The sequence below is a fragment of the Salmo trutta genome, chromosome 14 (assembly GCF_901001165.1).
Source record: "Salmo trutta chromosome 14, fSalTru1.1, whole genome shotgun sequence".
In the NCBI taxonomy this organism is placed as follows: Eukaryota; Metazoa; Chordata; class Actinopteri; order Salmoniformes; family Salmonidae; genus Salmo; species Salmo trutta.
The window spans coordinates 2,133,570-2,153,083 of record NC_042970.1 but is presented as its reverse complement, the minus strand read 5'-3'; the positions used below and the strand labels follow the sequence as shown (position 1 = coordinate 2,153,083).

Sequence of the window (19,514 nt, the reverse complement as noted above, 5' to 3'; positions counted from 1 at the left end):
TATAGACTAATACACTTGAAACAAATGGCCAAACCGAAAACTGCAGACATTACTAGTGCCTCCCCCTGCGATCAAACCGACGTAAAATATAAAATGAAACGCAGCCTGACGTGATCAGAAATCTCAACTAGCAAGCAAGTCGCAGCGCGTTCACACGAAGGGGGGGCTTTTCGGTACAACCCCGGACCATACCACCTTACCACCGGACCATACCACCTTACCACCGGACCATACCACCTTACCACCGGACCATACCACCGGACCATACCACCTTACCACTGGACCATACCACCTTACCACCGTACCATACCACCGGACCACCTTACCACTGGACCATACCACCTTACCACCGGACCATACCACCTTACCACTGGACCATACCACCTTCCACCGGACCATACCACCTTACCACCGGACCATACCACCTTACCACTGGACCATACCACCTTACCACTGGACCATACCACCTTACCACCGGACCTTACCACCGGACCATACCACCTTACCACCGGACCATACCACCGGACCATACCACCTTACCACCGGACCATACCACCTTACCACTGGACCATACCACCTTCCACCGGACCATACCACCTTACCACCGGACCTTACCACCGGACCATACCACCTTACCACCGGACCATACCACCTTACCACCGGACCATACCACCTTACCACTGGACCATACCACCTTACCACCGGACCTTACCACTGGACCATACCACCTTACCACCGGACCATACCACCTTACCACTGGACCATACCACCTTACCACCGGACCATACCACCTTACCACTGGACCATACCACCTTACCACCGGACCTTACCACCGGACCATTCCACCTTACCACCGGACCATACCACCTTACCACCGGACCATACCACCGGACCATACCACCTTACCACTGGACCATACCACCTTACCACTGGACCATACCACCTTACCACTGGACCATACCACCTTACCACTGGACCATACCACCTTACCACCGGACCTTACCACCGGACCATTCCACCTTACCACCGGACCATACCACCTTACCACCGGACCATATCACCTTACCACCGGACCATACCACCTTACCACCGGACCTTACCACCGGACCATTCCACCTTACCACCGGACCATACCACCTTACCACCGGACCATACCACCTTACGTTCACCCTTGATTGCTGTGCCTATCTCTTCACTTATGATAGAGCGGGTGAGGATTCATTCAACTCATGTTGTCCCCCTGCAAATTGTAAACCCGATTCGGTGCACGCCATTGCATCGACAGTGCAGTTTCTCCGTTTTCTCGCTGATCTTTGTTCTTTCTTCTGTTTTGTCGCGTTAACGCGGTGACATCACCACATCAACTCGTTAATGTTACCTACATTCAGATAATGAAAGATTAGAATATTCTTGTAAATTCAAATTTAAGCAGGGGCTCAACATTCCGTGCTGACTTCATCTTACCCTAACATTAAATTAAGACCAACATTTTTTTTTTTTATCTCATACATTTAAAAAAAAAATAAAAATATTTAGCAAAGTCTGACTTTGTGCTTGTGGTAACTAGTGACAACGGAAAACCGGATGTATGCACTTTAGCGCGTCATTAATGTCTATTTTGATTGGATCCCAGTCTGTCAATCTGTTTGTCAAGTTCCCGCCTCCAATTACGTTATGGGCATGTCGCGTGCGCTAATGGCGGTTGCGCTGTCCGGTTCGGTTTTGTGTATATTGTTATGAGTATGGCGGCGGATACTTACGGAGGACGGCAACTTGTTAGAAATGTTCAGTTCAACTGAAGAAAGCTTTAATTCAAACTTTTTTTGTTTTGTTTGTTGGACTCTTCAGAAGATTACTGGACAGGTGATGAGAGAGTGTAGCTAAACTTGTCTCCCTTTTCCGAAGTCTGCTGTCAGTCAGCTAACTACCTAGTCTTCCTATGTAAACTCTTTCCGACTCGGCTAACGAACTTTTTACAATGAGGACAGTTTATTATCTACATGTTTTGAGTTGCTTGTCAAAAAATAACACAAGTTTACCTGAAGTAGCACCATAGAGCCGTTCCAGAGCTAGTTGATCACGACTTTTCACCCGAAGAGGCCCGACTACTATTCCAGCTAAATGACAAGTTGTTAGCGCGTTAGCATAACTAGCCATATAGCTAGCTAGTTTTTATAACAGTGTTATTGCACAAGGCCTGTCCAGCTCTACTTACCTCTACAATAGTCGTTTTAAGGCGTGTCTTTGAACCTGTTTGGAACATTATGCTTCACGATTAGAAGGATTTGTTGCTGTTTGGGGCCCTGAAAGTAAATATTAGCCTGTTAGCCTTCCTAAGTTGGGAGTGGCTAGAGGTTGCATTAGCTAGTTAGACATTTAGCTAGCAAACAACCTCAGATACACACTCTCTTTAGCACCCGTCCATAGTGAGTATGATAAACAACTTAATGTTAACTCGGCCTCTATGGGGAAAAAAACACTTATTGATGACATATTAAACCACGGTCAAATTGTCAGCGGGTGTGTTTCAATGGCTAGCGGTATCATCAGCAGGCACAGTGATAGGAAACCGCGCAATGGTCAGATTGTGTAATATAGCTATCTGGATTTATCCGATGGGCTAAAGATTAGCTGCCTGCCGCTAACTTGCGCGGCATAATATAGCTTCTCTCGCTATACATGTTGATGGACGTGGGAAAATATTTTCTAGATTACTACTGTTGCTATCGTCAAATGGTTTTGGCTGTACTGTATTGTGGCCTGTACTTAGTCGTATTGAGTCATTCACTGGACGTAATGTAGCTCTGTAGAAAGAGACCATAAATATATGTTTATTTTGTAATTTTTACATTAATACAGGAGGTTTTACGTGTCTCTTTGAATCAAAAGAATAAAAAACGTCCAAATAAATGGCTAGCTAGCAGTACCTAAGTTAAAAAAGAAGAGCCAGACAGCGAATAGCCAGGTTACATGGTTTAACACAACAGCCGAGGAGTGAAGACTGAAGTTAGTCAATCTGGATCAAGAAACCTTGTCTTTCGTCGCTGATTGGAGTAACACTCCCAAGCCATCATCAATGCCTTCAGCGCTGGCCATCTTCTCCTGCCGTCCGAATTCACACCCTTTTCAGGAACGTCATGTCTACCTGGACGAGCCAGTCAAGATCGGACGCTCTGTGGCGCGATGCCGACCCGCTCAGAACAACGCGACGTTCGACTGCAAGGTTCTGTCACGGAACCATGCCCTGGTCTGGTTTGATCACAAGACTGGCAAGGTGAGTCTGACTCTCAACCAGTCGGCTAACTACTGGCTTTTACCTTGCATGGTACAGCTTTTACCTAGCATGGTACAGCTTTTACCTTGCATGGTACAGCTTTTACCTTGCATGGTACAGCTTTTACCTTGCATGGTACAGCTTTTACCTAGCATGGTACAGCTTTTACCTTGCATGGTACAGCTTTTACCTTGCATGGTACAGCTTTTACCTAGCATGGTACAGCTTTTACCTTGCATGGTACAGCTTTTACCTTGCATGGTCATTGTACTTTTTTAAATTTTTTTAATTTCACCTTTATTTCACCAGGTTAGCCAGTTGAGAACAAGTTCTCATTTACAACTGAGACCTTGCCAAGATAAAGCAAAGCAGTGCGACACAGACAACAACAGTTACACATGGAATAAACAAACGTACAGTCAATAACACAATAGAAAAAGTCTATACACAGTATGTGCAAATGAGGTAAGATTAGGGAGGTAAGGCAATAAATAGGCCGTAGTGGAGAAGTAATTACAATGTAGCTATTAAACACTGGAGTGATATAAATGTGCAAGTAGAGATACTGGGGTGCAAAGGTGCAAAAAAAACAAAAAAAAACAATATGGGGATGAGGTAGATTGGATGGGCTATTTACAGATGATCTATGTGCAGGTGCAATGATCTGTGAGCTGCTCTGACAGCTGATGCTTAAAGTTAGAGAGGGAGATATGAGTCTCCAGCTTCAGTGATTTTTGAAATTCGTTCCAGGCATTGGCAGCAGAGAACTGGAAGGAAAGGCAGCCAAATGAGGAATAGGCTTTGGGGGTGAGCAGTGAAATATACCTGCTGGAGCGCGTGCTACGGGTGGGTGTTGCTATGGTGACCAGTGAACTGAGATAAGGCGGGGCTTTACCTAGCAGAGACTTATAGACGACCTGGAGCCAGTGGGTTTGTCAACGAATATGTAGCGAGGGCCAGCCAACGAGAGCATACAGGTCGCAGCGGTGGGTAGTATTGGGGCTTTGGTGACAAAACGGATGGCACTGTGATAGACTGCATCCAATTTGCTGAGTAGGGTGTTGGAAGCTATTTTGTAAATGACATCGCCGAAGTCAAGGATCGGTAGGATGGTCTGTTTTACGAGGGTATGTTTGGCAGCATGAGTGAAGGATGCTTTGTTGCGAAATAGGAAGCTGATTCTAGATTTAATTTTGGATTATAAATGCTTAATGTGAGTCTGGAAGGAGAGTTTACAGTCTAACCAGACACCTAGGTATTTGTAGTTGTCCACATATTCTAAGTCAGAACCGTCCAGAGTAGTGATGCTGGACGGGCGGGCAGGTGCGGGCAGCGATCGATTGAATAGCATAGATTGTCTAGCCCTGCTGATTTGTAGGGGTCCAGATTTAGCAACTCTTTCAGAACATCAGCTATCTGAATTTGGGTGAAGGAGAAATGGGAGAGGTTTGGGTAAGTTGATGTGGGGGGTGCAGGGCTGTTGACTGGGGTAGGGATGTAGCCAGGTGGAAGGCATGGCCAGCTGTAGAAAAATGCTTATTGAAATTCTCTATTATTGTGGATTTATTGGTGGTAACAGTGTTTCCTAGCCTCAGTGCAGTGGGCAGCTGGGAGGAGGTGCTCTTATTCTCCATGGACTTTAGTGTTCCAGAACTTTTTGGCTTTTGTGCTGCAGGATGCATATTTCTGATTGAAAAATCTAGCCTTTGCTTTTCTAACTGCCTGTGTATTTTGGTTCCTGACTTCCCTGAAAAGTTTCATATCGCGGGGGCTATTCGATGCTAATGCAGTACCCCACAGGATGTGGAGAATTTGTTCTTAATTAACTGACTTGCCTAGTTAAATAAAGGTTAAATAAATGGTGGTCTCCCTCAATTTCACCCCTCACCCCTTCCTCTCCCTCCTCACCTCTTCCTCCCCGTCAGGTCTGCCTATGACAGTCTTTCTCAATAGCAAGGCTGTGGTCACTGAGTCTATACATAGTCAAAGATTTCCTTAAGTTTGGGTCAGTCACAGTGGTCAGGTATTCTGCCACTGTGTACTCTCTGTTTAGGGCCAAATAGCATTCTAGTTTGCTCTGTTTTTTTTTTGTTAATTATTTGACACATTGGAAGTAATTATCTTTTTGTTTTCTCATGATTTGGTTGTGTCTAATTGTGTTGCCGTCCTGGGGCTCTGTAGGACCTGCTTGCTTAGGGGACCCTTCTCCAGGTTCATCTCTCTGTAGATGATGGCTTTGTTATGGAAGGTTTGGGAATCGCTTCCTTTTAGGTGGTTGTAGAATTGAACTGCTCTTTTCTGGATGTTGATAATTAGCGGTTATCGGCCTAATTCTGCTCAGCATGCATTATTTGGTGTTTTATGTTGTACACAGGATATTTGCAGAATTCTCAACTTGCTGTTTGTTCCTTTTTGTGAATTCTTGGTTGGTGACCCCAGGCCTCAACCATAAAGGGCAATGGCTTCTATAACTGATTCATGTATTTTTAGCCAGATCCCTAATTGGTATGTCAAATTGTATGTTCCTTTTGATTGAGGTAGAATGCCCTTCTTGCCTTGTTTCTCAGTTGGTTCACAGCTTTGTGGAAGTTACCTGTGGCTCTGATGTTTAGGCCAAGGTATGTATCGTGTTTTTGTGTGCTCTAGGGCAACGATGTCTAGATGGAATTTGTATTTGTGGTCCTGGTAACTGGACCTTTTTTGGAACACCATTATTTTGGTCTTACTGAGATTTACTGTCAGGGCCCAGGTCTGACAGAATCTGTGCAGAAGATCTAGGTGCTGCTGTAGGCCCTCCTTGGTCGGGGACAGAAGCACCAGATCATCAGCAAACAGACATTTGACTTCAGATTCTAGTAGGGTGAGGCCGGGTGCTGCAGACTGCTCTCTCTCTCTTTCTCTCTCTCCTGCCTGAACACTCACTGCCAGACAGGCATGTTGAACAGGCTTGTAATCAGCCGCAGGTAACTCCATGGAATCGGTCAGTCTGCCACTTTACGAGAAATAATGGATCATAGCTGTTGACACACAATGACAGCCAGCTATGGCAACTGTACTGAGATGGAATATGAAACCATTGGTCCAAGTTCTGTTTTGTATAGGGTTATAGGGACAGTGCTTTTTGTGTCTACTTGTCTGTCTCAAATCAAATGTTATTTGTCATATGCTTCGTAAACAATAGTCTGGCTTACAGTGAAATCCTTACTGACAGGTCCCAACAATGTTACAAATACACACTAATAACATGGCTATATACAGGGTACCAGTACTGAGTCAATGTGCAGGGGTACGAGGTAATAACATGGCTATATACAGGGGACCAGTACTGAGTCAATGTGCAGGGGTGGGTACGACATCATAACATGGCTATATACAGGGTACCAGTACTGAGTCAATGTGCAGGGGTATGACGTAATAACATGGCTATATACAGGGTACCAGTACTGAGTCAATGTGCAGGGGTATGACGTAATAACATGGCTATATACAGGGTACCAGTACTGAGTCGGTACTGAGTCGGTACTGAGTCAATGTGCAGGGGTACAACGTCATAACATGGCTAAATACAGGTTACCAGTACTGAGTCAGTACTGAGTCAATGTGCAGGGGTACGAGGTAATAACATTGCTATATACAGGGTACCAGTACTGAGTCAGTACTGAGTCAATGTGCAGTGGTACGACGTCATAACATGGCTATATACAGGGTACCAGTACTGAGTCAATGTGCAGGGGTACGAGGTAATAACATTGCTATATACAGGGTACCAGTACTGAGTCAGTACTGAGTCAATGTGCAGGGGTATGACATAATAACATGGCTATATACAGGGTACCAGTACTGGGTGGATGTGCAGGGGTACGAGGTAATAACATGGCTATATACAGGGTACCAGTACTGAGTCAGTACTGAGTCAATGTGCAGGGGTATGACATAATAACATGGCTATATACAGGGTACCAGTACTGAGTCAATGTGCAGGGGTACGAGGTAATAACATGGCTATATACAGGGTACCAGTACTGAGTCAATGTGTAGGGGTATGAGGTAATAACATGGCTATATACACAGGGTAACAGTACTGAGTAGATGTGTAGGGGTATGAGGTAATAACATGGCTATATACACAGGGTAACAGTACTGAGTAGATGTGCAGGGGTATGAGGTAATGACATGGCTATATACACAGGGTAACAGTACTGAGTGTTTGTAGGGGTATGAGGTAATTGAGGTAGATGCTGTATGTACAGTTGAAGTGGGAAGTTTACATACACCTCAGCCAAATACATTTTAAACTCAGTTTTTCACAATTCCTGACATTTAATCCTAGTAAAAATTCCCTGTTTTTAGGTCAGTTAGGATCACCACTTTGTTTTAAGAATGTGAAATGTCAGAATAATAGTTGAGGGATTTTTCTTTTTTTTCACCTTTTATTTCTTTCATCACATTCCCAGTGGGTCAGAAGTTTACATACAGTCAATTAGTATTTGGTAGCATTGCCTTTAAATTGTTTAACTTGCGTCAAACCTTTCGGGTAGCCTTCCACAAGCTTCCCACCATAAATTGGGTGAATTTTGGCCCATTCCTCCTGACAGAGCTGGTGTAACTGAGTCGGGTTTGTAGGCCTCCTTGCTTGCACACGCTTTTTCAGTTCTGCCCACACATTTTCTATAGGTTTGAGGTCAGGGCTTTGTGATGGCCACTCCAATACCTTGACTTTGTTGTCCTTAAGCCATTTTGCCACAACTTTTGAAGTATGCTTGGGGTCATTGTCCATTTCGAAGACCCATTTGCGACCAAGCTTTAACTTCCTGACTGATGTCTTGAGATGTTGCTTCAATATATCCACATCATTTTTGTACCTCATGATGCCATAAATTTTGTGAAGTACACCAGTCCCTCCTGCAGCAAAGCACCCCCACAGCATGATGCTGCCACCCCCGTGCTTCACGGTTGGGATGGTGTTCTTCGGCTTGCAAGCCTCCACCTTTTTCCTCCAAACATAACAATGGTAATTATGGCCAAACAGTTCTATTTTTGTTTCATCAGACTCCAAAAAGTACATTGCTCCAAAAAGTACAATCTTTGTCCCCATGTGCAGTTGCAAACCGTAGTCTGGCTTTTTTATGGTGGTTTTGGAGCAGTGGCTTCTTCCTTGCTGAGCGACCTTTCAGGTTATGTCGATATAGGACTTGATTGATTTGCACTTTTCGCACCAAAGTACGGTTCATCTCTAGGAGACAGAATGCTTCTCCTTCCTGAGTGGTATGGAGGCTGCATGGTCCCATGGTGTTTATACTTGTGTACTATTGTTTGTACAGATGAACGTGGTACCTTCAGGCATTTGGAAATTGCTCTCAAGGAGGAACCAGACTTGTGGAGGTCTACAATTTTTTTTTTCTCTGAGGTCTTGGCTGATTTCTTTTGATTTTCCCATGATGTCAAGCAAAGATGCACTGAGTTTCGAGGTAGGCCTTGAAATGCATCCACAGGTACTCTTCCAATTGACTCAAATTATGTCAATTAGCCTCTAAAGCCATGACATCATTTTCTGGAGTTTTCCAAGCTGTTTAAATGCACAGGCAACTTAGTGTATGTAAACTTCTGACCCACTGGAATTGTGATACAGTGAACTATAAGTGAAATAATCTGTCTTTAAGCAATTGTTGGAAAAATGACTTGTGTTATGCACAAAGTAGATGTCCTAACCGACTTGCCAAAACTATAGTTTGTTAACAAGAAATTTGTGGAGTGGTTGAAAAACAAGTTTTAATGACTCCAACCTATATGTTTGTGAACTTCGGACTTCAACTGTACATATACCTATGAATAAAGTGGCTAGTCAACAGGATGGATAAATAACAGTAGCAGCAGTGTATGTGATGAGTCAAAGTTAGTGCAAAAAGGGTCAATGCAAATAGTCCGGATAACTATTTAGCAGTTTTATGGCTTGGGGTTAGTAGTTGTTCAGGATCCTGTTATTTCTAGATTTGGTGCATCGCTACCACTTGCCGTGTGGTAGCAGAGAGAACACTCTATGACTTGGCAGCAAGTCTTTGACATTTTTTAGGGCCTCCCTCTGACACCGCCTGGTATAGAGGTCCTGGATGACAGGGCGCTCGGCCCTAGCAATTTACTGGTCCGTACGCGCTACCCTCTGTAGCGCCTTGCGGTCGGATGCCAAACAGTTGCCATACCAAGTGGTGATGCAGCCAATCAAGATGCTCTCAATGGTGCAGCTGTATAACTTTGAGGTCTGAGAGCCCAGTCAAATCTTTTCAGCCTCCTGAGTGGAAGAGGTGTTTTTTGTTCACGACTGTGTTGGTGTAATGGATCCTTAGTGATTTGGACACCGAGGAGCTCTCAACCTGCTCCACTACAGCCCTGTCAATGTGACTGGGGCGTGCTCAGTCCTCCGTTTCGTGTAGTCCAAGATCTGCTCTTTTGCCTTGCTGACGTTGAGGGAGCAAGACTACACTGCCAAGCCTCTGACCTCCTTCCTATAGAGACTGTCTTGTTGTTGGTGATGAGGCCTACCACCGTTGTGTTGTCTGCAAACTTAATGATGGTGTTGGAATCGTGCGCGGCCGTGCAGTCGTGAGTGAACGGAGTACAGGAGGGGACTAAGCACGCTCCCCTGTGGGGCCCTCGTGTTGAGTGGCAGATGTGTTGTCACCTACCCTCACATACCCTCACCACCTGGGGGTGGTCCGTCAGGAAGTCCAGGATCCAGTTGCAGAGGGAGGTGTTTAGTCCCAGGGTCCTTGACTTAGTGATGCGCTTGGAGGGACCTGTGGTGTTGAACGCTGAGCTGTAGTCAATGAACAGCATTCTCACGTAGGTGTTCCTTTTGTCCAGGTGGGAAAGGGCAGCGTGGAGTGCAATAGAGATGCGTCATCTGTGGATCTTTTGGGGCAGTATGTAAATTGGATTGGTCTGGGATGATGGTGTTGATGTGAGCCATGACCAGCCTTTTATAGCATTTCATGGCCACAGATGTGAGTGCTATGGGGTGATGGTGATTTAGACAGGTTACCTTGGTATTCTTGGGCACGTGGCTGTCAACTGTTGGTGAGTAAAGAATCCACCCTCCATTCTATTGGCGAACGTATGATCACTGGAGAACAAACTGGATGAGCTCCGTTCAAGACTCTTATCAACGGGACCTGAAGAACTGCAATATCCTATGTTTCTCTGAGTCGTGGCTGAACAAGGAAATAGATAATATTCAGCTAGCTGGTTTTTCAATGCATCTTCAAGACCGTACAGCAGCGTCGGGCAAGGTTAGGGCAAGGGGTGTTAACAACAGCTGGTGCACAATCTCTAATGTTAAGGCGGTCTCGATGAGTTCGCCTGAGTTAGAATACCTCATGATAATCTGTAGACCATACTAAACAAAAATATAAACGCAACTTACATTACTTTTTTTTTTTTTTACATTTTAGTCATTTAACAAACTCTTATCAAGAGCGATTTACAGTAGTGAATACATACATTTCATTTTCTTTTTTGTACTGGCCCCCCGTGGGAATCGAACCCACAACCCTGGCATTGCACACACCATGCTGGCGTTGCAAACACCATGCTCTACCAACTGAGCCACAGGGAAGGCCAATCTGACCAACTTGAAAGTGTTGGTCCCATGTTTCATGAGCTGAAATATAACATCCCAGAAATGTTCCATATGCACAAAAAGCTTATTTCTCACAAATTTTGTGCGCAAATTTGTTCACGTCCCTGCTAGTGAGCAATTCTCCTTTGCCAAGATAATCCATCCACCTGGGAAGTGCTACATATCAAATTCATATTCTGATTAGTCATCCATGGCTGTCTCCCTGCCCAGTAATGTGAAATCCATCAATTAGGGCCTAATTCATTCATTTATTTAAATTGATTAATTTCCTTATGTGAGCTGTAACTCAGTAAAATAATTGACATTTTTACATGTTACGTTTTTATATATTTGTTCAATATATTTACCATGAGTTTATCTATATTTTTCGTAGCTGTCTATTTACCACCACAAACCGATGCTGGCACTAAGACCGCCCTCAACGAGCTATATAGGACCATAAGCAAACAAGAGAATGCTCACCCAGAGTCTCCTAGTGTCCGGGGTCTTTCATGTAGGGAAACAAATCTATTTTACCTCATTTCTACCAGGTCACAACTCTAAATCACCTTCACTCCACACACAGAAATGCATACAAAGCTCTCCCTTGCCCAACGTTTGGCAAATCTGACCATAAATCTGTCTTCCTGATACCTCCTTACAAGGGAAAACTCACACAGGAAGTACCACTCAAGCACTCAATACGGAAGTGGTCTGATGAAGCGGCTGCTAAGCTACAGTGCCTTGCTAAAGTATTCATCCCCCTTGGCGTTTTTCCTACAACCTGCAATTGAAATTGATTTTTTGGGGATTTCATGTAATGGACATACAAAAAATAGTCCTAATTGGTGAAATGAAATGAAAAAAAGAACTTGTTTAAAAAAAAATAATCTAAATATAAAAAACAGAAGTGGTGCGTTCATATGTATTCATCCTCTAAATAAGATCTGGTGCAACCAATTACCTTCAGAAGTCACATAATTAGATTGCACACAGGTGGACTTTATTTAACTAAGTGTCACATGATCTGTTACATGATCTCAGTGTATATATACACCTGTTCTGAAAGGCCCCAGAGTCTGAAACACCACTAAGCAAGGGGCACCACCAAGCAAGCGGTACCAAGGAGCTCTCCAAACAGTTCAAGGACAAAGTTGTGTAGAAGTACAAATCAGGGTTGGGTTATTAAAAATATCAGAAACTTTGAACATCCCACAGAGCACCATTAAATCCATTATTAAAAAATGGAAAGAATATGGCACCACAACAAACCTGCCAAGAGAGGACCGGCCACCATAACTCACAGATCAGGCAAGGAGGGCATTAATCAGAGAAGCAACAAATAGACCAAAGATAACCCTGAAGGAGCTGCTAAGCTCCATAGCGGAGATTGAAGTATCTGTCCATAGGACTGCTTTAAGCCGTACACTCCACAGAGCTGGGCTTTACGGAAGAGGGGCCAGAAAAAAGGCAATGCTCAAAGAAAAAAAAATAAGCATACATGTTTTGTGTTCACCAAAAGGCATGTGGCAGACTCCCCAAACATATGGAAGAAGGTGCTCTGGTCAGACGAGACTAAAATTCAGCTTTTTGGCCATCATGGAAAACGCTATGTCTGGGGCAAACCCAACACCTCTCATCACCCCGAGAACATCCATCCCCACAGTGAAGCATGGTGGTGGCAGCATCATGCTGTGGGGATGTTTTTCATCAGCAGGGACTGGGAAACTGGTCAGAATTGAAAGAATGATGGATGGCACTAAAAACAGAGAAATTCTTGAGGGAAACCTGTTTCAGTCTTCCAGAGATTTGAGACTGGGACGGAGGTTCACCTTCCAGCAGGACAATGACCCTAAGCATACTACTTAAGCAACACTCAAGTGGTTTAAGGGGAAACATTTAAATGTCTTGGAATGGCCTTGTCAAAGCCCAGACCTCAATCCAATTGAGAATCTGTGGTATGACTTGAAGTTTGCTGTACACCAGCAGAACCCATCCAACTTGAAGGAGCTGGAACAGTTTTGCCTTGAAGAATGTGTAAAAATGTCCCAGTGGCTAGATGTGCCAAGCTTATAGAGACATACCCCAAGAGACTTGCAGCTGTAATTGCTGCAAAAGGTGGCTCTACAAAGTATTGACTTTGGGGGGGGTGAATAGTTATGCACGCTCAAGTTTTCAGTTTTTTTGTCTTATTTCTTGTTTCACAATAAAATATATTTTGCATCTTCAAAGTGGTAGGCATGTTGTGTAAATCAAATGATACAAAAAAAAAAAAAAAAATTATTCCAGGTTGTAATGCAGCAAAATAGTAAAAATGTGAAGGGGGGGGGGTGAATACTTTTGCAAGCCACTGTACAGGACTGTTTTGCTTGTGCAGACTGGAATATGTTCCGGGATACATCCGATGGCGTTGAGGAGGGTACCACATCAGTCACCAGCTTCCTGTTTGCCAAACTCTGCCCTCCTAAATAATAAATAATGTTGGGCATTCAGGGGAGGTTTTAGCGTGCTTCCCAAATGGCACTCTATTCCCCATAGGGCTCTGGTCAAAAGTAGTGCACTATGTAGGGAATAGGATGCCATAGGGCTCTGATCAAAAGTAGTGCATTATGTAGGGAGTAGGGTTCCATAGGGCTCTGGTCAAAAGTAAGGAAGTTAATGAGCCTCGATTAAAAAGACTGTTTTGTGTCTTGCATTAACAACAACCCCCCCCCCCCCCAGCTGCCTCAAGGCGACACCCCACCCGACATGCATTACATACCTCCCCCAAGGCCTTTCTCATGTACCCACATGCACATCAATCCAGTTCTGTAGTAGAATTGGCACGTTTCCTTGATGAAAAGGTCGTCTGTTTTTGTCAGGCAGTAATGCTAGTAGGTTACTTTCACAGGGCTGGTATTGGTTCATCTCACCGGACTTCCTGTTCAACTGAGAAACCCATCAGATCAGTGAGTCCTGGACTGGGTACAGTATAGCACAGTTGGCACAGACCAGCCTACCTAAGAAGCCCTGGGCTTCAGTTGCACTAGGTCATGTATCAGGAGTTCAATGTGACAAAAACTTTGGCAGACAGATAATGTGTGGTTTTCTCTGGATGTTTACCAAACCAGTTTCTGTCCTCCACCCACTCCATATCAGTAGGCCTACAGTTCATCATGAACTAGTAAGTTTTCCTAACTGATTTCAGTGCTGCTGTAACCGGTTCTCTCCCTCAAATCCCTGGAGGACTAAATGGCTGTTTTATAAGCTAAGTGTCGATGTGCTATGTGCTTCCTGTTGCTATTAACCAGGCCTCTTTGAACGTCTTAGTTTGAACAGCGTTATAGGTGCAGCAGACAGCGTCTGGAGTTGAATATAGACAGATTACACACCCCTTACTTGCAATGCAAGTCTTGCTCTTCCTACTTATACACTACATCCCCCTCGCTGCTTGACGGACAAACCAGATCGTGCTGATAAAGCAGCGGGTGTCCTGTCTTCCCCGACCCCAGAACATCAGCCGTAACGTCCTGTCTTCCCCGACCGCAGAACATCAGCCGTAACGTCCTGTCTTCCCCGACCGCAGAACATCAGCCGTAACGTCCTGTCTTCCCCGACCGCAGAACATCAGCCGTAACGTCCTGTCTTCCCCGACCGCAGAACATCAGCCCTAACGTCCTGTCTTCCCCGACCGCAGAACATCAGCCCTAACGTCCTGTCTTCCCCGACCGCAGAACATCAGCCCTAATGTCCTGTCTTCCCCGACAGCAGAACATCAGCCCTAACGTCCTGTCTTCCCCGACCGCAGAACATCAGCCCTAACGTCCTGTCTTCCCTGACCGCAGAACATCAGCCCTAACGTCCTGTCTTCCCTGACCGCAGAACATCAGCCCTAACGTCCTGTCTTCCCTGACCGCAGAACATCAGCCCTAACGTCCTGTCTTCCCTGACTGCAGAACATCAGCCCTAACGTCCTGTCTTCCCTGACTGCAGAACATCAGCCCTAACGTCCTGTCTTCCCTGACTGCAGAACATCAGCCCTAACGTCCTGTCTTCCCTGACTGCAGAACATCAGCCCTAACGTCCTGTCTTCCCTGACTGCAGAACATCAGCCCTAACGTCCTGTCTTCCCTGACTGCAGAACATCAGCCCTAACGTCCTGTCTTCCCTGACTGCAGAACATCAGCCCTAACGTCCTGTCTTCCCTGACTGCAGAACATCAGCCCTAACGTCCTGTCTTCCCTGACTGCAGAACATCAGCCCTAACGTCCTGTCTTCCCTGACTGCAGAACATCAGCCCTAACGTCCTGTCTTCCCTGACTGCAGAACATCAGCCCTAACGTCCTGTCTTCCCTGACTGCAGAACATCAGCCCTAACGTCCTGTCTTCCCTGACTGCAGAACATCAGCCCTAACGTCCTGTCTTCCCTGACTGCAGAACATCAGCCCTAACGTCCTGTCTTCCCTGACTGCAGAACATCAGCCCTAACGTCCTGTCTTCCCTGACTGCAGAACATCAGCCCTAACGTCCTGTCTTCCCTGACTGCAGAACATCAGCCCTAACGTCCTGTCTTCCCTGACTGCAGAACATCAGCCCTAACGTCCTGTCTTCCCTGACCGCAGAACATCAGCCGTAATTCTATACTGAACAAAAATATAAACACAACATGTAAAGTGTTGGTCCCATGTTTCATGAGCAAAGATAAAAGTTCTCTCTGAAATGTTCCATACGCACAAAAAGCTTTTCTCATTTTGTGCACATTTGTTTACATCCCAAAGCATTTCTCCTTTGCCAAGATATGCCACACCTGTCAGCATGGTCATTACACATGTGCACCTTGTGCTGCGGGGAAAAAAGGCCACTCTAAAATGTGTGGTTTTGTCAACACAATGCAATTGGCTTGCTGACTGCAGGAATATCCACCAGAGCTGTTGCCGGAGAATTGCATTTAAATTTCTCTACCACAAGCCGCCTCCAACGTCGTTTTAGAGAATTTGGCAGTATGTCCAACCGGCCTCACAACCGCAAACCACGTGTAACCACGCCATCCCAGGACCTCCACAACCGGCTTCTTCACCTGCGGGATCGCATGCGCTCCAGCAGGTATATCTCACTGGTCAACCCCAAAGCCAACACCTAGTTTGGCCGCCTTTCCTTCCAGTTCTCTGCTGCCAATGACTGGAACGAACTGCAAAAATCACTGAAGTCTCTAACTTTAAACATCAGCTATCAGAGCAGCTTACCGATCGCTGCAGCTGTACACAGCCCATCTGTAAATAGCCCATCCATCCAACCGACTACCTACCTCATCCCCATATTTGTTTTTGTTTTCTGCTCTTTTGCACATTTCTACCTGCACATCGTCATCTGCACATCTATCACTCCAGTGTCAATTGCTAAATTGTAATTACTTCGCCACTATGGCCTATTTATTGCCTTACCTCCTTACTTCATTTGCACACACACTGTATACAGATTTACTATTGTGTTATTGACTGTACGTTTGTTTGTTGTGTAACTCTGTGTTGGGTCGCACTGCTTTGCTTTATCTTGGCCAGGTCGCAGTTGTAAATGAGAACTTGTTCTCAACTGGCCTACCTGGTGAAATAAAAAATTAAAGTCTGAGGGGGGTGGGTGCTGAGGAGTATTTCTGTCTGTAATAAAGCCCCTTTGTTGGGATAAACTAATTCTGATTGGCTGGTCCTGGCTCCCCTGTGGGTGGGAATGTGCCCCTGCCTCGTCATGTGAAATCTATAGATTAAGGCCTAATGAATTTATTTCTTCATATGAACTGTATCTCAGTAAATTCTTTGAAGGTTTTTGCATGTTGCGTTTTATATTTTGGTTCAGTATATTTCCAAATGTGTGTTCTCATGGCTCTCTAATCCCTCTGCAGCAGACCTATAGTGAGCAATGTGTTTGGAACATCGCAATGCACATGGAATTGTGAAAATCGCAATGCATATTCTATCGGCACCAAAGTATCGTGATAATATCGTATCATAAGGTCCCTGGAAATTCCCAGCCCTAAACTATAGTATTGTAACTTGTTCTATAGTATTGTAACTGTGTATTCCTCCTCTCTGTATTTCAGTTCTACCTGCAGGACACTAAGAGTAGTAACGGGACGTTCATCAACAGCCAGCGTCTGAGCCGGGGGTCCGAGGAGAGTCCTCCCTGTGAGGTCCTCTCTGGTGACTTCATCCAGTTCGGTGTGGACGTCACAGAGAACACCCGTAAAGGTACACACACACACACACACACACACACACACACACACACACACACACACACACACACACACACACACACACAACGATGATGTCTGGTATACAGTCGAAGTTGGAAGTTAACATACACTTAGGTTGGAGTCATTAAAAGTCGTTTTTCAACTCTCCACAAATTTCTTGTTAACAAACTATAGTTTTGGCAAGTCGGTAAGGACATCTACTTTGTGCATGACGCAAGTAATTTTTCCAACAATTGTTTACAGACAGATTATTTCACGTATAATTCACTATCACAATTCCAGTGGGTCAGAAGTTTACATACGCTAAGTTGACTGTTCCTTTAAACAGCTTGGAAAATTCCAGAAAATGATGTCATGGCTTTAGAAGCTTCTGATAGGCTAATTGACATCATTTGAGTCAATTGGAGGTGTACCTGTAGATACATTTCAAGGCCTACCTTCGAACTCAGTGCCGCTTTGCTTGACATCATGGGAAAATCAAAAGAAATCAGCCAAGACCTCAGAAAGAAAATTGTAGACCTCCGTAAGTCTGGTTCATCCTTGGGAGCAATTTCCAAAAGCCTGAAGGTACCGCGTTCATCTGTACAAACAATAGTACGCAAGTATAAACACCATGGGACCACGCAGCCTCCATACCGCTCAGGAAGGAGACACGTTCTGTCTCCTAAAGATGAACGTACTTTGGTGCGAAAAGTTCAAATCAATCCCAGAACAGCAGCAAGGGTCCTTGTGAAGATGCTGGAGGAAACGGGTACAAAAGTATCTATATCCACAGTAAAACGAGACCTATATCGACATAACCTGAAAGGTTGCTCAGCAAGGAAGAAGCCACTGCTCCAAAACCGCCATTAAAAAAGCCAGACTACGGTTTACAACTGCACATGGGGACAAAGATCATACTTTTTGTAGAAATGTCCTCTGGTCTGATGAAACAAAATAGAGCTGTTTGGCCGTAATGGTAATTGTTATGTTTGGAGAAAAAAGGGGGAGACTTGCAAGCTGAAGAACACCATCCCAACCGTGAAGCACGGGGGTGGCAGCATCATGTTGTTGGGGTGCTTTGCTACAGGAGGGACTGGTACACTTCACAAAATAGATTGCATCATGAGGATGGAAAATTATGTGGAAGTTGAAGCTTGGTCACAAATGGGTCTTCCGACTGGACAATGACCCCAAGCATACTTGGGGGCGGCAGCGTAGCCTAGTGGTTAGAGCATTGGACTAGTAACCGAAAGGTTGCAAGATCTAATCCCCGAGCTGACAAGGTACAAATGTGTCATTATGCCCCTGAACAAGGCAGTTAACCCACTGTTCCTAGGCCGTCGTTAAAAATAAGAATTTGTTCTTAATAACTGACTTGCCTAGTTAAATAAAGGTTAAATAAATACTTCCAAAGTTTAGGCAAAATGGCTTAGGAACAGCAAAGTCAAGGTATTGGAGTGGCCATCACAAAGCCCTTACCTCAATCCTATAGAAAATGTGTAGGCAGAACTGAAAAAGCACGTGTGAGAAAGGAGGCCTACAAACCTGACTCAGTTACACCAGCTCGGTCAGGAGGAAGGGGCCAAAATTCACCCAACTTATTGTGGGAAGCTTGTGGAAGGCTACCCGAAACGTTTGACCCAATTTAAAGGCAATGCTACCAAATACTAATTGACTGTATGTAAACTTCTGACCCACTGGGAATGTGATGAAAGAAATATAAGCGGAAATAAATCATTCTCTACTATTATTCTGACATTTCACAACCTTAAAATAAATAGGATTAAATGTCAGGAATTGTGAAAAACTGATTTTAAATGTATTTGGCTACGGTTGTATGTAAACTTCCGATTTGTATGTGGGTTATGTAGTATATGGGTACACACAGTTGGAAAGAGACCCCTAATTATGGCTTCTCCTGTGACAGCATGGGCAGGGCCTTATTCCTAACCAAACTGAAAAGGTGCATACTGCCACCTACTGTGCTGGAGTTTGTGTGTAGTCTAAAAGCCTTCAACAGTGCAAGTACGTCCATCTCAATGGTACACATAGGGTGCCTACAAAACAAGGGCTGCATCCAAATGACCTGTTCTTCTTCCCAACGTGTGCACTCGTTCACTTCCATTCACTGATTCGAAAGGAAATGCCTGGTGTAAGAAAAGGTGGAAACTCCCCAGTCTATTCCTCCACCAATCCAATTCTTTTAGATTTATGGGAAGTAGTGAACGAGTGTACAATTCAAGAGAAAGGAGCCATTATTGGGTGGGTTTTGAGGTTAGTTTGCACTGCAGAAGAATGCCAACAGAGATGTAGTAGAACTTGCTATCAGCTTTTTTTTGTCCCACACAGGATTCAATCCGATCGCTCTTTGTCGGCTTTGGGTTGTTTTTAAAGGTAATTTCCAATTGAGCTATGAG

The 19,514-nt window shown here is 44.7% G+C and overlaps 1 protein-coding gene across 3 annotated transcripts in view; it reads left to right on the top strand.

Moving 5' to 3' along the window:
- Positions 1-1,671: 1,671 nt before the first annotated feature.
- LOC115207228 (sarcolemmal membrane-associated protein) overlaps positions 1,672-19,514 on the top strand; it is a 103,497-nt gene continuing 85,654 nt past the window's right edge. For 2 of the 3 annotated variants that reach the window (XM_029774203.1, XM_029774202.1), the window contains exons 1-2: positions 1,673-3,274; positions 16,960-17,107. In XM_029774203.1, coding sequence (XP_029630063.1) covers positions 3,077-3,274; positions 16,960-17,107 — 346 coding nt within the window. In that variant the 5' untranslated portion in view covers positions 1,673-3,076. Of the gene's footprint in view, positions 3,275-16,959; positions 17,108-19,514 lie in introns of all 3 variants that reach the window. The other variant, XM_029774201.1, reaches the window with a different exon arrangement.